This window comes from Zonotrichia albicollis, chromosome 24, assembly GCF_047830755.1.
Source record: "Zonotrichia albicollis isolate bZonAlb1 chromosome 24, bZonAlb1.hap1, whole genome shotgun sequence".
In the NCBI taxonomy this organism is placed as follows: Eukaryota; Metazoa; Chordata; class Aves; order Passeriformes; family Passerellidae; genus Zonotrichia; species Zonotrichia albicollis.
The window spans coordinates 508676-528386 of record NC_133842.1 but is presented as its reverse complement, the minus strand read 5'-3'; the positions used below and the strand labels follow the sequence as shown (position 1 = coordinate 528386).

The 19711-nt window shown below is 48.0% G+C and overlaps 1 protein-coding gene across 6 annotated transcripts in view; it reads left to right on the top strand.

Moving 5' to 3' along the window:
• LOC141731690 (branched-chain alpha-ketoacid dehydrogenase kinase-like) overlaps nt 1-19711 on the top strand; it is a 41602-nt gene that overhangs the window by 17202 nt on the left and 4689 nt on the right. For 4 of the 6 annotated variants that reach the window (XM_074558141.1, XM_074558142.1, XM_074558138.1 and 1 more), the window contains exons 4-10: nt 400-510; nt 2196-2243; nt 6328-6447; nt 8931-9029; nt 12998-13071; nt 18301-18429; nt 19275-19364. In XM_074558141.1, coding sequence (XP_074414242.1) covers nt 400-510; nt 2196-2243; nt 6328-6447; nt 8931-9029; nt 12998-13071; nt 18301-18429; nt 19275-19364 — 671 coding nt within the window. Of the gene's footprint in view, nt 1-399; nt 511-2195; nt 2244-6327; nt 6448-8930; nt 9030-12997; nt 13072-18300; nt 18430-19274; nt 19365-19568; nt 19615-19711 lie in introns of all 6 variants that reach the window. The other 2 variants (XM_074558139.1, XM_074558143.1) reach the window with 2 other exon arrangements.

Sequence of the window (19711 nt, the reverse complement as noted above, 5' to 3'; positions counted from 1 at the left end):
CAAAATTTTGGGGTGAAACTTTAAAAAAAAATGGGATAAAAACCTCAAAATTTTGCGGTGAAACTCCAAAATTTGGGGTAAAAACCTCAAAATTTTGGGATGAAACTCCAAAAAATTGGGGTAAAACCTCCAGAATTTGGGGTAAAATTTTAAAAATTTGGGGTAAAACTTTCAAAAAAAAAAGGGGTAAAACTTCCAGAATTTGGGGTAAAAAATCTCCAAATTTTGGGATGAAACTTTAAAAAAAATGGGATAAAAAGCTCAAAATTTTGCGGTAAAACTCCAAAATTTGGGGTAAAAACCTCCAAATTTCGCTGTGAAACTCCAAAAAATTGGGGTAAAACCTCCAAATGTTGTTGATTTTGTGGGATTTACCCAAAATTTTCATTTTTTGCCCAGAAAAGCGCCCGGTACCTGCAGCAGGAGCTGCCCGTGCGCATCGCCCATCGCATCCAGGGCTTCCGGAACCTTCCCTTCATCATCGGCTGCAACCCCACCATCCTGCACGTGGTGAGCCCAAAAACCCCCAAAATCACCCCAAAATACCCAAAATTAAAAGAAAAAAAAATTCTGAAAAAAAAAACAAATCTGAAAAAATAAAAAAAAAAAAAATTCCTCAAAAATTCCCCCCAAAATTAAAGAAAAAATTCTAAAATTAATCCAGAATTATCTGAAAAATGTTCCCCAAATATTCCCAAGAATTTTAAGGGAATCCCAAAATCCCCAAAATTAAAAGAAAAAAAATTTCTGAAAAAATTAAAGTAAAATTTCCTCAAAAAAATCAAACCCAAAATTCCAAAAAATAAATCCTAAAATTGCCCCAAAGATTATCTAAAAATATTCCTGAAATATTCCCCAAATATTCCCAAGAATTCCCCAAAATCCCCAAAATTAAAAGAAAAATAATTCTGAAATAAACAATCAAAAAAAAAAAATTTACCCAAAAAATCCCCCAAAAAAATCCTAAAATTGCCCCAAAGATGATCTGAAAAATGTTCCCGAGAATTTTAAGGGAATCCCAAAATCCCCAAAATCAAAAGAAAAAAAAATCTGAAAAAAAAAAAAAATCTGAAAAAATTAAAAAAAAAAAATCATGCTAAAATTAAAGAAAAAATCCTAAAATTAATCCAAAATTATCTGAAAAATGTTCCCGAAATATTCCCCAAATATTCCCAAGAATTCCCCAAAATCCCCAAAATTAAAAGAAAAAAAAATCTGAAAAAATAATTTAAAAATCCTCAAAAAATCCCCCCAAAATTTCAAAAAAAAAATCCTAAAATTGCCCCAAAGATTATCTGAAAATATTCCCGAAATATTCCCCAAATATTCCCAAGAATTCCCCAAAATCCCCAAAATTAAAAGAAAAAAAAATTCTGAAAAAAAAAAACAAATCTGAAAAAAAAAAAAAAAATCAAAAAATCCCCCAAAAAAATCCTAAAATTGCCCAAAGATTATCTGAAAAATGTTCCCGAAATATTCCCCAAATATTCCCAAGAATTCCCCAAAATCCCCAAAACTAAAAGAAAAAAAAATTGTGAAAAAAAATCCAAATCTGAAAAAATAAATTAAAAAAAAAAATTTAAAAATCCCCAAAAAAAATCCTAAAATTGCCCCAAGATGATCTGAAAAATATTCCCAAGAATTTTAAGGGAATCCCAAAATCCCCGAAATTAAAAGAAAAAAAAAAATCTGAAAAAAAAACCAAATCTGAAAAAATTAAAAAAAAAAAAAAAATCCTCAAAAATTCCCCCAAAATTCCCCAAAAAAATCCTAAAATTGCCCAAAGATGATCTGAAAAATGTTCCCAAGAATTCCCCAAAATCCCCAAAATTAAAAGAAAAAACATTCTGAAAAAAAAAACATATTTGAAAAAATAAATTAAAAAAAAACTCAAAAAATCCCCCTAAAAAAATCCTAAAATTGCCCCAAAGATGATCTGAAAATATTCCCAAGGATTTTAAGGGAATCCCAAAATCCCCAAAATTAAAAGAAAAAAAAAATTCTGAAAAAAACAGTCTAAAAAAATTTTAAAAATGCTCAAAAATTCCCAAGAATTCAAAAAATTCCCCCAAAAATCCTGAAAATTTCCAGATATTTTAGGGGGAATCCCAAGAATCCCCAAAACCTCAAAATTCCCAAAAATTTCCCTGGAATTTTCCGGAATTTCCTGATTTTTTCTCTCTCTCCCTCCCCAGCACGAGCTGTACATCCGGGCCTTCCAGAAACTGAGCGACTTCCCCCCGGTGAGTGACAAAAACACCCAAAATACACCCAAATACACCCAAAATACACCCAAAATATACCCAAAAATACACACAAAATACACCAAAAAATACACCCAAAATATACCCAAAATACACCCCAAAACACACCTGGGATACACCCAAAATGCACCCAAAATACACCCAAAATATACCCAAAATACACCCCAAAACACACCTGGGATACACCCAAAATACACCCAAAATAAATGTAAAATACACACAAAATACACCCAAAATGCACCCAAAATACACCCAAAATACACCCAAAAATACACCCAAAAATCACCCAAAAAACACCAAAAAATACACCCAAAATACACCCAAAAATACACTCAAAATACCCTAAAAATACACCCAAAATAAATGTAAAACACACCCAAAATACACCCGAAATACACCCAAAACACACCTGGGATATACCCAAAATACACCCAAAAAACACCCAAAAATACACCCAAAATACACCTGGGATATACCCAAAATACACCCAAAATACACCAAAAAATACACCCAAAATACACCCAAAACACACCCAAAATAAATGTAAAACACACCCAAAATACACCCAAAATACACCCAAAATACACCAAAAATACACCCCAAAAAAGACCCAAAAATCACCCAAAAATACACCCAAAATGACACAAAAATACACCCAAAATACACCTAAAATTACAGCTGAGATACACCTAAAATAGACCAAAAATGCACTCAAAATACACCCAAAAAACACCCAAAAATACACCCAAAATACACCTGGGATACACCCAAAATACACTCAAAAAATACCCAAAATGACACAAAAATACACCCAAAATAAATGTAAAACACACCCAAAATGCACCCAAAAATACACACAAAATACACCCAAAATGAACATAAAATACACCCAAAAAACACCCAAAATACAACCAAAATGCACCGAAAATACACCCAAAATACACCCAAAAATACACCCAAAATACACTCCAAAAAGACCCAAAAATACACCCAAAAATCACCCAAAATAAATGTAAAACACACCCAAAATATACCCAAAAATACACCAAAAAATACACCCAAAAATACACCCGAAATACACCCAAAATGCATCCAAAATAAATGTAAAACACACCCAAAATATACCCAAAAATACACACAAAATACACCCAAAAATACGCCCAAAATACATCAAAAATTACATCCAAAATAGACTCGAAATAAATGTGAAATACGCCCAAAGTACACCCAAAATACACCCAAAAATACACCCAAAATACACCCAAAATACACCCAAAATACACCCAAAAATACACCCAAAACACACCTGGGATATACTCAAAATGCACCCAAAATACACCCAACATACACCAAAAAATACACCCAAAATACACCCAAAACCCACTCAAAATATACCCAAAACTGCACACAAAATACACCTGAAATACACCCAAAACACACCTGAAATACACCCAAAATAAATGTAAAATACACCCAAAATATACCCAAAAATACATACAAAATACACCCAAAATGCACCCAAAATACACCCAAAAATGCACCCAAAATACCCCCGAAATAAATGTAAAATGCACCCAAAAATACACCCAAAGTACGCCCAAAATACTCCCAAAATACTCCCAAAATACACCCAAAATACACCCGAAATAAACGTAAAATACACCCAAAAATACACCCAAAGTACACCCGAAAATACACCTAAAACACACCCAAAATAAATGTAAAACACGCCCAAAATATACCCAAAAATACACCCGAAATACACCCAAAATAAACGTAAAATACACCCAACATGCACCCAAAAATACACCCAGAATACACCAAAAAATACACCCAAAATACACCCGAAATATACGCAAAATACACCCAAAATACACCCAAAAAACACCCAAAATACACCAAAAAATACACCCAAAAAAAATGTAAAACACACCCAAAAATACACCCAAAACACACCTGGGATACACCCAAAATACACCCAAAAACACACTTAAAATTACAGCTGAGATACACCCAAACACACCCAAAAATACATCCAAAATTACACCCAAAATAGACCCGAAATAAATGTAAAATAGCCCTGAGATGCACCCAAAACACACCTGAAATACACCTAAAATAGACCGAAAATACACCTGAAATGCACTCAAAAATACACACAAAATACGCCTGAGATACATCCAAAAATACACCCGAGATAAACGTAAAATACACCCAAAGTACACCCAAAATACACCCAAAAATACGCCTGATACACACCCTGAAATACACCCAAAATACACCTGAGATACACCCAGAATACACCCGAGATACAGCCAGAACACACCCAAAATACAGCCAAAAATACACCTGAAACACACCCAAAACACACCTGGGATACACCCAAAATACACCCAAAAAATACACCCAAAACACACCTGAAATACACCCAAAACCACACCTAAAATTACAGCTGAGATACACCCAAACACACCCAAAATACACCTGGGACACACCTGGAATACACCCAAAACACACCTGAAATACACCTAAGATACAGCCAAAAATACACCCTAAATACACCTAAGATACACTAGAAATACACCCAAAATACAACGAAAAACCACCCAAAACACACCTGGGATACACCCAAAACACAGCCAAAAATACAACGGAAATACACCTGACACACACCCCAAACACACCTAAAAATACACCCAAACTACACCCGGGATACACCCAAAAATACACTGAAAACACACCCGAAACACACCCAAACCACACCCAAAAATACACCTGAAAATACCCTGAGATACACCTGGGCACACCTGGGCACACCCAAAATGCACCTGGGCACAGCTGGGCACAGCTGGGCACACCTGGGCACAGCTGGGCACAGCTGGGAGGGCGAGGGACACACCTGCCCAGATGCAGGTGTGCAGGGCTGATTGCCAACACTGTGACTGTCACTGTCACACCTGTCCGTGTCTCACCTGTCTCACACCTTATCCCGTGTGTTTGCTGCGTGTGTCTCACCTGTGTCTCACCTGTCACGCCTGTCACTCCTGTCACACCTGTGTCTCACCTGTGTCTCACCTGTCACACCTGTTCTCACCTGTCTCTCACCTGTTCTCACCTGTCTCTCACTTGTGTCACACCTGTGTCTCACCTGTATCTCACCTGTGTCCCACCTGTGTCTCACCTGTGTCTCACCTGTATTTCATGTTACCTGTGTCTCACCTATCTCACCTGTGTCTCACCTGTCTCTCACCTGTGTCTCACCTATCTCACCTGTGTCTCACCTGTCTCTCACCTGTCTCACACCTGTATCTCACACCTGTATCTCACCTGTCTCACCTGTCTTACCTGTATTTCATCTGTTACCTGTGTCACCCCTGTCAGTGTCACACCTGTCTCTCACCTGTGCAGATCCAGTCCCACAGAGATGAGTCCCAGTACTGCGCGTTGCTGTCACACCTGTTACCTGTGTCACACCTGTGTCACACCTGTCACACCTGTCAGTGTCACACCTGTCACACCTGTCTCACCTGTTACCTGTCTCACCTGTCTCAGATCCAGTCCCACAGTGACGAGTCTCAGTACTGCGCGTTGCTGTCACACCTGTCAGTATCTCACCTGTATTTATCTCACCTGTGTCTCACCTGTGCAGATCCAGTCCCACAGTGATGAGTCCCAGTACTGCGCGTTGCTGTGTGTGTCACACCTGTCAGTGTCTCACCTGTCACACCTGTCTCTCACCTGTGCAGATCCAGTCCCACAGTGACGAGTCCCAGTACTGCGCGTTGCTGTGTGTGTCACACCTGTCACACCTGTCACACCTGTCACACCTGTCACACCTGTCACACCTGTATCTCACCTGTCTGTATCTCACCTGTGCAGATCCAGTCCCACAGTGATGAGTCCCAGTACTGTGCGTTGCTGTCACACCTGTCTCTCACCTGTATCTCACCTGTATCTATCTCACCTGTTCAGATCCAGTCCCACAGTGACGAGTCCCAGTACTGCGCGTTGCTGTGTGTGTCACACCTGTGTCACACCTGTCACACCTGTGTCTCACCTGTAGATCCAGTCCCACACTGATGAGTCCCAGTACTGCGCGTTGCTGCGGCAGCTGCTGGAGGATCACAAGGACGTGGTGACGCTGCTGGCGGAGGGGCTGAGGGAGTGCCGGAGACACATACAGGTAACACACCTGGGACAGGTAACTGACACACCTGGGACAGGTAACACACCTGGGACACGCCCACACACACCTGTGTGACACACACACTGCTGGCGGAGGGGCTGAGGGAGTGCCAGAGACACATACAGGTAACTGAGACAGGTAACACACCTGAGATACACCTGGGACACACCTGAGATAGATAAACACACCTGGGATACACCTGTGTTACACACACACTGCTGGCGGAGGGGCTGAGGGAGTGCCGGAGACACATACAGGTAACTGGGACAGGTAACACACCTGAGATAGATAAACACACCTGTGTTACACCCACACACACCTGGGACACACCCACACACACCTGTGTTACACACACGCTGCTGGCGGAGGGGCTGAGGGAGTGCCGGAGACACGTACAGGTAACTGACACACCTGGGACAGGTAACTGACACACCTGGGACAGGTAACTGACACACCTGAGACAGGTAACTGATACACCTGGGATAGATAAACACACCTGCGATACACCTGTGTTACACACACACTGCTGGCAGAGGGGCTGAGGGAGTGCCGGAGACACATACAGGTAACTGACACACCTGGGACACACCTGGGACACACCTGGGACAGGTAACCCACACCTGGGACACACCCACACACACCTGTGTTACACACACGCTGCTGGCCGAGGGGCTGAGGGAGTGCCGGAGGCACATACAGGTACCTGAGATACACCTGAGACAGGTAACTGACACCTGAGATAGATAAACACACCTGTGATACACCTGACATACACCCACACACACCTGGGTCACACCCACACACACCTGTGTTACACACACACTGCTGGCTGAGGGGCTGAGGGAGTGCCGGAGACACATACAGGTAACACACCTGGGACACACCTGGGACACACCAGAGACACACCTGGGACAGGTAACACACACACACCTGTGTTACACACACACTGCTGGCGGAGGGGCTGAGGGAGTGCCGGAGACACATACAGGTAACACACCTGGGACAGGTAACTGACACACCTGGGACAGGTAACACACCTGGGACAGGTAACCCACACCTGGGACACACCTGTGTTACACACACGCTGCTGGTGGAGGGGCTGAGGGAGTGCCGGAGACACATCCAGGTAACTGACACACCTGGGACAGGTAACACACCTGGGACAGGTAACACACCTGGGACACACCTGAGACACACCTGGGACACACTTGAGCCAGGTAACCCACACCTGGGACACACCTGAGACAGGTAACCCACACCTGGGACAAGTAACCCACACCTGGGACACACCTGGGACACACCTGAGACAGGTAACCTCACCTGAGATACACCTGGGTTACACCTGAGATAGATAAACACACCTGGGTCACACCTAGGGCAGGTAATCACACCTGGGACACACCTGGGTTACACCTGAGATAGATGAACACACCTGGGTCACACCTAGGGCAGGCAATCTCACCTGGGTCACACCTGGGGAATCCCACCTGAGCCACAGCCACTCACCTGTCCCTGACCTGGCTCACCTGTTGAACTCACCTGGGTCATCTGTGTCTCACCTGTGTCCCACTTGTGTCCCACCTGTCTCTCACCTGTCTCTCACCTGTCTCTCACCTGTCTCTCACCTGTCTCTCACCTGTCTCTCACCTGTCTCTCACCTGTCTCTCACCTGTCCATCTCACCTGTCTCTCACCTGTCTCTCACCTGTGTCCCACCTGTCTCTCACCTGTCTCTCACCTGTCTCTCACCTGTCTCTCACCTGTCTCTCACCTGTGTCTCACCTGTCTCTCACCTGTCTCTCACCTGTCTCTCACCTGTGTCTCACCTGTGTCTCACCTGTGTCTCACCTGTCTCTCACCTGTGTCTCACCTGTGTCTCACCTGTCTCTCACCTGTCTCTCACCTGTCTCTCACCTGTGTCTCACCTGTCTCTCACCTGTCTCTCACCTGTCTCTCACCTGTCTCTCACCTGTGTCCCACCTGTCTCTCACCTGTCTCTCACCTGTGTCTCACCTGTCTCTCACCTGTCCCTCACCTGTTCTCACCTGTGTCTCACCTGTCCCTCACCTGTCCCTCACCTGTTCTCACCTGTCTCTCACCTGTGTCCCACCTGTGTCTCACCTGTCTCTCACCTGTCTCTCACCTGTGTCTCACCTGTCTCTCACCTGTGTCCCACCTGTGTCTCACCTGTCTCTCACCTGTGTCTCACCTGTCCCTCACCTGTCTCTCACCTGTGTCTCACCTGTCCCTCACCTGTCTCTCACCTGTGTCTCACCTGTGTCCCACCTGTGTCTCACCTGTCTCTCACCTGTGTCTCACCTGTCCCTCACCTGTCCCTCACCTGTCTCTCACCTGTGTCTCACCTGTGTCTCACCTGTCTCTCACCTGTCTCTCACCTGTGTCTCACCTGTCTCTCACCTGTTCATCTCTCCTGTCTCTCACCTGTGTCTCACCTGTCTCTCACCTGTTCTCACCTGTCAGGACGAGCGGCTGCTGCGGCCGTTCCTGGACAAGACGCTGACGTCACGCCTGGGCATGCGGATGCTGGCGGCGCATCACCTGGCGCTGCACGAGGACAAGGTGAGAGCACACCTGGGCACACCTGGGCACACCTGGGCACACCTGGGCAGGTACACAAGTCACCTGTACAGGTGTGCATCACCTGGCGCTGCACGAGGACAAGGTGAGCACACCTGGGCACACCTGGGCAGGTGTGACAGGTACTGATAGAGTCCTATAGCTCACCTGTGTGATGGGTGTGTGCATCACCTGGCGCTGCACAAGGACAAGGTGAGAGAGCACACCTGGATACACCTGTGCACACCTGGGCACACCTGTACAGGTACACAAATCACCCATAGCTCACCTGTGCAGGTGTGTCAGGTACATACAGATCACCTGTACGGGTGTGCATCACCTGGCGCTGCACGACGACAAGGTGAGAACACCTGGGCACACCTGTGCACACCTGGGCAGGTACACAAATCACCTGTACAGGTGAGCATCACCTGGCGCTGCACGAGGACAAGGTAACACCTGTGCACACCTGGGCACACCTGGGCAGGTACACAAATCACCCATAGATCACCTGTACAGGTGTGATGGGTGTGTGCATCACCTGGCGCTGCACGAGGACAAGGTGAGAGAGCACACCTGGGCACACCTGGATACACCTGTGCACACCTGGGCAGGTACACAAATCACCCATAGATCACCTGTACAGGTGTGATGGGTGTGTGCATCACCTGGCACTGCACGAGGACAAGGTGAGAGCACACCTGGATACACCTGAGCACACCTGGGCACACCTGGGCAGGTACACAAATCACCTGTACATCACCTGTACAGGTGTGTCAGGTACATACAGATCACCTGTGCAGGTGTGATGGGTGTGTGCATCACCTGGCGCTGCACGAGGACAAGGTGAGAGCACACCTGTACAGGTGTGACAGGTACTGATAGATCCTTATAGATCCCTATAGATCATCTGTACAGGTGTGTCAGGTACCTGTAGCTCACCTGTACAGGTGTGCCAGGACCTATAGATCCCTATAGCTCACCTGTACAGGTGTGTCAGGGATCAATATCTCACCTGTACAGGTGTGCCAGGTACACATAGATCACCTGTACGGGTGTGCCAGGACCTATAGATCCCTATAGCTCACCTGTACAGGTGTGCCAGGTACATATAGACCCTATAGCTCACCTGTACAGGTGTGTCAGGGATCAATATCTCACCTGTACAGGTGTGCCAGGTACAGATAGATCCCTATAGCTCACCTGTACAGGTGTGTCAGGTGCATACAGACCCTATAGCTCACCTGTACAGGTGTGTCAGGTACACATAGCTCACCTGTACAGGTGTGTCAGTACCTATAGATCCCTATAGCTCACCTGTACAGGTGTGTCAGTACCTATATCTCACCTGTACAGGTGTGTCAGACCCTATAGATCCCTGTACAGGTGTGTCAGCTCATTCATCCCATTTTTTTCTGATTTTTCCCCAATTTTTCCCTGCTTTTTACCAATTTTCCCCAATTTTTCCCATTTCATCATAATTTCCTTTTTTTTCCCCACAATTTTCCCTCCGCTTTCCCCCATTTTTCCCAAATTTTCCTCCCATTGTTTCCCAATTTCCCCCATTTTTTCCCCATTTTTCCCCATTCCCCTCCCTTATCCCCAAGTTTTCCCCCAATTTTCCCAAATTTTTCCCAATTTCCCTTATTTTCCCTGATTTTTTCTCATTTTTTCCCGTTTGCCCCCATTTTCCCCCATTTTTCCCCCAATTTTTCCCCATTTTCCTCCCAATTTTTTCCCAAATTTCCCCATCGAATTTTACCCAATTTTTCCCCATTTTTCTCTCAAATTTCCCCCAAATTTTGTCTTCTTTTTCCCCAAATTTTCCCCATTTTTGCTCATTTTTCCCGTTTTTCCCCCCAATTCCCAGGTTTTCCCCATTTCCCCCCCAAATTTTCCTGAAGTTTTCCTCATTTTTCACCTTTTTTTAAAAAATTTCCCCCTTTCCCTCCCCATTTTTCCCCAATTCCCCTTTTTCTCAATTTCCCCAATTTTTTCCATTTTTTCCCAATTTTTCCCCATTTCCCCCTAATTTTTTCCCTGATTTCCCCAAATTTTTTCCCAATTTTCCCAAATTTCCCAAATTTTTGCCGATTTTCCCCAAATTTCCCCCATTTTTCCTGATTTTTCCCCAATTTTTTTCCCAATTTTTTTTCCCCCAATCCTCCCCGTTTTCCCCAAATTTCCCCCTTTTTCCCATTTTTTTCTCAAATTTCCCCCAAATTTTGTCTTCCTTTTTCCCCAAATTTTCCCCATTTTTGCTCATTTTCCCGTTTTTCCCCCCAATTCCCAGTTTTTCCCCATTTCCCCCCAAATTTTCCTGAAGTTTTCCTCATTTTTCACCTTTTTTTTAAATTTCCCCCAATTCCCCTTTTTCTCAATTTCCCCAATTTTTTCCATTTTTTCCCCATTTTCCCCCATTTTCCCCCAATTTTTTCCCAATTTCCCCAAATTTTTTCCCAAATTTCCCAAATTTTTGCCGATTTTCCCCAAATTTCCCCCATTTTTCCTGATTTTTCCCCAATTTTTTTCCCAATTTTTTTTCCCCCAATCCTCCCCCAGTTTTCCCCAAATTTCCCCCTTTTTTCCCATTTTTTTCTCAAATTTCCCCCAAATTTTGTCTTCCTTTTTCCCCAAATTTTCCCCATTTTTGCTCATTTTTCCCGTTTTTCCCCCCAATTCCCAGTTTTTCCCCATTTCCCCCCAAATTTTCCTGAAGTTTTCCTCATTTTTCACAAATTTTTTTTAATTTCCCCCTTTCCCTCCCCATTTTTCCCCAATTCCCCTTTTTCTCAATTTCCCCAATTTTTTCCATTTTTTCCCCATTTTCCCCCATTTTCCCCTAATTTTTTCCCTGATTTCCCCAAATTTTTTCCCAATTTTCCCAAATTTTTGCTGATTTTCCCCAAATTTCCCCCATTTTTCCTGATTTTTCCCCAATTTTTTTCCCAATTTTTCCCCCCAATCCTCCCCCAGTTTTCCCCAAATTTCCCCCTTTTTTCCCATTTTTCTCTCAAATTTCCCCCAAATTTTGTCTTCCTTTTTCCCCAAATTTTCCCCGTTTTTGCTCATTTTTCCTGTTTTTCCCCCAATTCCCAGTTTTTCCCCATTTCCCCCCAAATTTTCCTGAAGTTTTCCTCATTTTTCACCATTTTTTTAAATTTCCCCCAATTCCCCTTTTTCTCAATTTCCCCAATTTTTTCCAATTTTTCCTAATTTTTCCCCATTTTCCCCCAATTTTTTCCCTGATTTCCCCAAATTTTTTCCCAATTTTCCCAAATTTTTGCTGATTTTCCCCAAATTTCCCCCATTTTTCCTGATTTTTCTCTCAAATTTCCCCCAAATTTTGTCTTCCTTTTTCCCCAAATTTTCCCCATTTTTGCTCATTTTTCCTGTTTTTCCCCGCAATTCCCAGTTTTTCCCCATTTCCCCCCAAATTTTCCTGAAGTTTTCCTCATTTTTCACCTTTTTTTAAATTTCCCCCAATTCCCCTTTTTCTCAATTTCCCCAATTTCTTCCATTTTTTCCCAATTTTTCCCCATTTTCCCCTAATTTTTTCCCTGATTTCCCCAAATTTTTTCCCAATTTTCCTAAATTTCCCAAATTTTTGCCGATTTTCCCCAAATTTCCCCCATTTTTCCTGATTTTTCCCCAATTTTTTCCCAATTTTTTTCCCCCAATCCTCCCCGTTTTCCCCAAATTTCCCCCTTTTTTCCTGATTTTTTTTCCCAATTTTCCCCCAATTTTTTCCCAATTTTCTTTGTTTCCCCTATTCCCCCCCAGTTTTCCCCAAATTTCCCCCATTTTTCCTGATTTTTTTCCCAATTTTTCCCCAATTTTTTTCCCCTATTCCCCCCCAGTTTTCCCCAAATTTCCCCCTTTTTTCCCATTTTTTTCTCAAATTTCCCCCAATTTTGCCCCAAATTTTCCCCATTTTTGCTCATTTTTCCCGTTTTCCCCCCAATTTGCAGCCGGATTTCGTCGGCATCATCTGCACCCGCCTGAGCCCCAAGAAACTGATCGAGAAATGGGTGGACTTCGCCAGGTGAGCGCACCTGGGCACACCTGGGCACACCAAAACACACCTGGGCACACCTGGGCACACCTGGGTACACCTGGGCACACCTGGGGTGATTACAACACACCTGGGCACACCTGGGATACACCTGGGGGCACCTGGGCACACCTGGGTACACCTGGGCACCCCAAAAACACACCTGAGATACACCTGGGCACACCTGGGCACACCTGGGGGCACCTGGGGGCACCTGAGATACACCTGGGCACACCCAAAACACACCTGGGCACACCAAAAACACCAAAAACACACCTGGACACACCTGGGCACACCAAAAACACACCTGGGCACCCCAAAACACACCTGGGCACACCTGGGGGCACCCCAAAAACACACCTGGGCGCACCTGAGATACACCTGGGCACACCTGGGCACACCTGAGATACACCTGGGCACACCTGGGGTGATTACAACAGACCTGGGTGCACCTGGGGGCACCTGGACACACCCAAAACACACCTGGGGGCACCCAAAATACACCTGGGCACACCAAAACCACACCTGGACACACCTGGGGGCACCTGGGCACACTTGGGTGATTACAACACACCTGGGCACACCCAAAACACACCTGGGCACACCTGAGATACACCTGGGCACACCCAAAACACACCTGGGGGTATTAAAACACACCTGGGATACACCTGGGGGCACCTGGGCACACCTGGACACACCCAAAACACACCTGGGCACATCTGAGATACACCTGGGCACACCCAAAACACACCTGGGCACACCTGGGGGTATTAAAACACACCTGGGCACACCTGGGGGCACCTGGGCACACCCAAAACACACCTGGGCACACCTGAGATACACCTGGGGGCACCTAAAATACATCTGGGCACACCTGGGGACACCAAAAACACACCTGGGCACACCTGGGCACACCTGGGGGCACCTGGGGACATCTGGGCACACCTGGGGGCACCTGGGCACACCTGGGGGGGGTTAAAAACACACCTGGGCACACCTGAAATACACCTGGGCACACCTGGGGTGATTACAACATACCTGGGCACACCTGAGGGCATCCAAAATACACCTAGGCACACCTGGGGCACACCTGGGGCACACCTGGGGCACACCTAGAGGGGTAAAACACACCTGGGCACACCTGGAACACACCTGGAACACACCTGTGTACACCTGGGCAAGGACAAACACACCTGGGCACTCACCTGGGCACACCCAAAACACACCTGGGCACAGCTGGGCACATCTAGAACACACCTGAGATACACCTGGGACACACCTGGGCACACCTGGGGAGCAGCGAGTGACAGCAGGTGAGCGTGGCTGCCAGGTGACGTCACACAGGTGACGTCACAGCGGTGACGTCGCACAGGTGTGTCACAGCTGTTCCCGTGTGTGTGTGTGAATGACAGGGATGAGGGGGTGGCTGTACCTGGTTGTGGGTGACACAGGTGACAGGTGTGTGACACAGGTGACACCCAGGTGTGTCACACACCTGTCACACACCTGTACAGGCGTTTATGTGAGCACCAGTACGGGAACGCGCCCTGGGTTCACATCAATGACGGGGTGACACTGAGGGACGGGGGGTGGCACAGGTGACACAGATCACACTCAGGTGTGTCACAGATCACACTCAGGTGTGTCACACACCTGTCACACACCTGTGTCACAGACGTTTATGTGAACACCAATACGGGAACGTGCCCTGGGTTCACATCAACGGCCATGGGTTGGGGTGACACTGAGGGACAGGGGGTGACACAGGTGACACAGATCACACCCAGGTGTGTCACACACCTGTCCCACACCTGTCCCACCTGTGTCACAGACGTTTATGCGAACACCAGTACGGGAACGCGCCCCGCGTGCGCATCAATGGCGGGGTGGCACTGAGGGACAGGGGGTGACACAGATATCACACAGGTGGCACAGGTGACACAGATCACACTCAGGTGTGTCACACACCTGTCCCACCTGTCACAGGCGTTTATGCGAGCACCAGTACGGGAACGCGCCCCGGGTGCGCATCAATGATGGGGTGGCACTGAGGGACAGGGGGTGACACAGGTGACACAGGTGACACTCAGGTGTGTCACACACCTGTCCCACACCTCTCACACACCTGTGCAGGCGTCTCTGTGAACACCAGTACGGGAACGCGCCCCGGGTGTGCATCAATGACGGGGTGACACTGAGGGACAGGGTGGCTGTAGGTGACACAGGTGTCACACAGGTGACACAGGTGACACCCAGGTGTGTCAGAGGTGTCACTCAGGTGTGTCACACACCTGTCCCACACCTGTCACACACCTGTCCCAGGCGTTTATGCGAACACCAGTACAGGAACGCGCCCCGGGTGCGCATCAACAGCCACGGGTTGGGGTGACGCTGAGGGACAGGGGTGACACAGGTGTGACACAGGTGACACAGATCACACTCAGGTGTGTCACACACCTGTCACACCTGTGTCACAGACGTCTCTGTGAGCACCAGTACGGGAACGCGCCCCGGGTGCGCATCAACGGCCACGGGATGGGGTGGCACTGAGGGACAGGGGGTGACACAGGTGACACAGGTGACACAGATCACACTCAGGTGTGTCACAGGTGACACTCAGGTGTGTCACACACCTGTCACACACCTGTCACACACCTGTGCAGACGTTTATGCGAACACCAGTACGGGAACGCGCCCCGGGTGCGCATCAATGACGGGGTGACACTGAGGGACAGGGGTGACACAGGTGACACAGGTGACACAGGTGACACAGATCACACTCAGGTGTGTCACACACCTGTCACACACCTGTGTCACAGACGTTTAGGTGAACATCAATACGGGAACGCGCCCTGGGTTCGCATCAATGATGGGGTGACACTGAGGGACAGGGGGGGACACAGGTGACACACAGGTGACACAGGTCACACTCAGGTGTGTCACAGGTCACACCCAGGTGTGTCACACACCTGTCCCACACCTGTCACAGGCGTCTCTGTGAGCACCAGTACGGGAACGCGCCCCGTGTGCGCATCAACGGCCACGGGTTAAGGTGACACTGAGGGACAGGGGGTGACACAGGTGACAATACCTGGCTGTGGGTGACACAGATCACACTCAGGTGTGTCACACACCTGTCACACCTGTGTCACAGACGTTTATGCGAACATCAATACGGGAACGCGCCCCGGGTGCGCATCAACGGCCACGGGACGGGGTGACACTGAGGGACAGGGGGTGGCACAGGTGTCACAGATCACACTCAGGTGTGTCACACACCTGTCCCACACCTGTCACACACCTGTCCCACATCTGTCTCACCTGTCACAGGCGTCTCTGTGAGCATCAATACGGGAACGCGCCCCGGGTGCGCATCAACGGCCACGGGATGGGGTGACACTGAGGGACAGGGGGTGACACAGGTGACACAGATCACACTCAGGTGTGTCACAGGTGACACTCAGGTGTGTCACACACCTGTCACACACCTGTGTCACAGGCGTTTATGTGAGCACCAGTACGGGAACGCGCCCCGGGTGCGCATCAATGACGGGGTGGCACTGAGGGACAGGGGTGACACAGGTGACAGTACCTGGCTGTAGGTGACACAGATCACACCCAGGTGTGTCACACACCTGTCCCACACCTGTACAGCCGTCTGTGTGAACACCAGTACGGGAACGCGCCCCGGGTGCGCATCAACGGCCACAGGATGGGGTGACACTGAGGGACGGGGGGTGACACAGATGACACAGGTGTCACACAGGTGACACAGATCACACTCAGGTGTGTCAGAGGTGTCACTCAGGTGTGTCACACACCTGTCACACCTGTACAGGCGTCTCTGTGAACACCAATACGGGAACGCGCCCCGGGTGCGCATCAATGATGGGGTGGCACTGAGGGACAGGGGTGACACAGGTGGCTGTAACTCACAGGACAGGTGACACAGGTGACACTCAGGTGTGTCACACACCTGTCCCACACCTGTGTCACACCTGTCACACACCTGTCCCACACCTGTGTCACACCTGTCACACACCTGTCACACCTGTGTCACAGACGTTTATGCGAGCACCAGTACGGGAACGCGCCCCGGGTGCGCATCAATGGAGGGGTGGCACTGAGGGACAGGGGGTGGCACAGGTGACACCCAGGTGACACAGATCACACTCAGGTGTGTCACAGGTGTCACACAGGTGTGTCACACTTGTACAGGCGTTTGTGCGAGCATCAATACGGGAACGCGCCCCGCGTGCGCATCAATGGCCACGGGATGGGGTGACACTGAGGGACAGGGGTGACACAGGTGACACAGGTGACACCCAGGTGTGTCACACACCTGTCACACACCTGTCCCACACCTGTCCCACACCTGTACAGGCGTTTATGTGAACACCAGTATGGGAACGCGCCCCGGGTGGGCATCAATGGCCATGGGATGGGGTGGCACTGAGGGACAGGGGGTGGCTGTAGGTGACACAGATGTCACTCAGGTGTGTCACAGGTGTCACTCAGGTGTGTCACACCTGTCACACCCCTGTCACACCTGTACAGGCGTTTGTGCGAGCACCAATACGGGAACGCGCCCCGGGTGCGCATCAATGACGGGGTGACACTGAGGGACAGGGGGTGACACAGATCACACCCAGGTGTGTCACAGGTGTCACTCAGGTGTGTCATACCCCTGTCACACCTGTGTCACAGACGTTTGTGTGAACACCAGTACGGGAACGCGCCCCGCGTGCGCATCAACGGCCACGGGATGGGGTGACACTGAGGGACAGGGGTGACACAGGTGACACAGGTGACACTGATCACACTCAGGTGTGTCACAGGTGTCACTCAGGTGTGTCACACACCTGTCACACCTGTACAGGCGTTTGTGTGAACACCAATACGGGAATGCGCCCCGGGTGTGCATCAACGGCCACGGGATGGGGTGACACTGAGGGACAGGGGGTGACACAGATGTCACACAGGTGTCACAGGTGTCACTCAGGTGTGTCACACACCTGTCACACCTGTCCCAGGCGTCTCTGTGAGCATCAATATGGGAATGCGCCCCGGGTGCGCATCAACGGCCATGGGATGGGGTGACACTGAGGGACAGGGGGTGACACAGGTGACACAGGTGACACAGATCACACTCAGGTGTGTCACACACCTGTCACACACCTGTCACACACCTGTCACACACCTGTCACACCTGTGTCACAGACGTTTATGCGAGCATCAATACGGGAACGCGCCCCGGGTGCGCATCAACGGCCACGTGGCCGCGCGGTTCCCGTTCATCCCCCTGCCCCTGGACTACGTCCTGCCCGAGCTGCTCAAGAACGCCATGAGGTACCCAGAGGGGTTTGGGGGGAAATCCGGGGGTTTTGGGACATTTTGGGGGAAATTCCAAGGATTTTGGGGGAAAATCTGGGGATTTTGGGGAATTTTTGGGGATTTTAGGGGAATTTATTCGCGATTTTGGGGAATTTATTAGCTATTTTGGGGGGATTTTTGGGGAATTTATTAGCAATTTTGAGATGATTTTGGGGAATTTATTAGTGATTTTGGGGATTTTTTGGGGAATTTATTAGCAATTTTGGGGTGATTTGGGGGAATTTATTAGTGATTTTGGGGATTTTTGGGGAATTTATTAGTGATTTTGGGGGGATTTTAGGGAATTTATTAGCGATTTTGGGGTGATTTTAGGGAATTTATTAGCGATTTTGGGGGGATTTTTGGGGAGTTTATTAGCGATTTTGGGAGGATTTGGGGGAATTTATTAGCAATTTTGGGGGAATTTTTGGGGAATTTATTAGCGATTTTGGGGTGATTTTAGGGAATTTATTAGCAATGTTGGGGATTTTTGGGGAATTTATTAGCAATTTTGGGGGGATTTTAGGGGATTTATTAGTGATTTTGGAGTGATTTTAGGGAAAATTTTGGAGGGGGTTTGGGTGCTCAAGAACGCCATGAGGTACCCAGGGAGGGGTTTGGGGCAAAATCCGGGGGTTTTGGGCAATTTTGGGGAATTTGGGGAATTTTTGGGGATTTTTCGTGGAATTTATTAGTGATTTTGGGGATTTTTGGGGAATTTATTAGCGATTTTGGGGTGATTTTTTGGGGAATTTATTAGTGATTTTGGGGGAATTTTTGGGGAATTTATTAGTGATTTTGGGGGGATTTGGCCTGCCCAGGGCCACCATGGAGTCGCACCTGGACACCCCGTACAACGTCCCCGACATCGTGGTGACCATCGCCAACAACGACATCGACCTCGTCATCAGGTAACACAGTGTCACCAATGTGTCACCAAACTGTCCCCAAACTGTCCCCAGTGTCCATCGCCAACAACGACATCGACCTGGTCATCAGGTATGGGGTCACCAGGGTCACCAGTGTCCCCAATGTCCCCAATGTCCCCAATGTCCCAAACACCCCAAACACCCACAATGTCCCCAATGTCCCCAATGTCCCCAGTGTCCCCCCAGGATCTCAGACCGCGGTGGTGGCATTCCCCACGATCTCCTGGACAAGGTCACCGAGTACCACTGCACACACCCACTGTCCCCAATGGCCCCAATGTCCCCAATCCCCTGAATGTCCCCAATCCCCTGAATGTCCCCAATGTCCC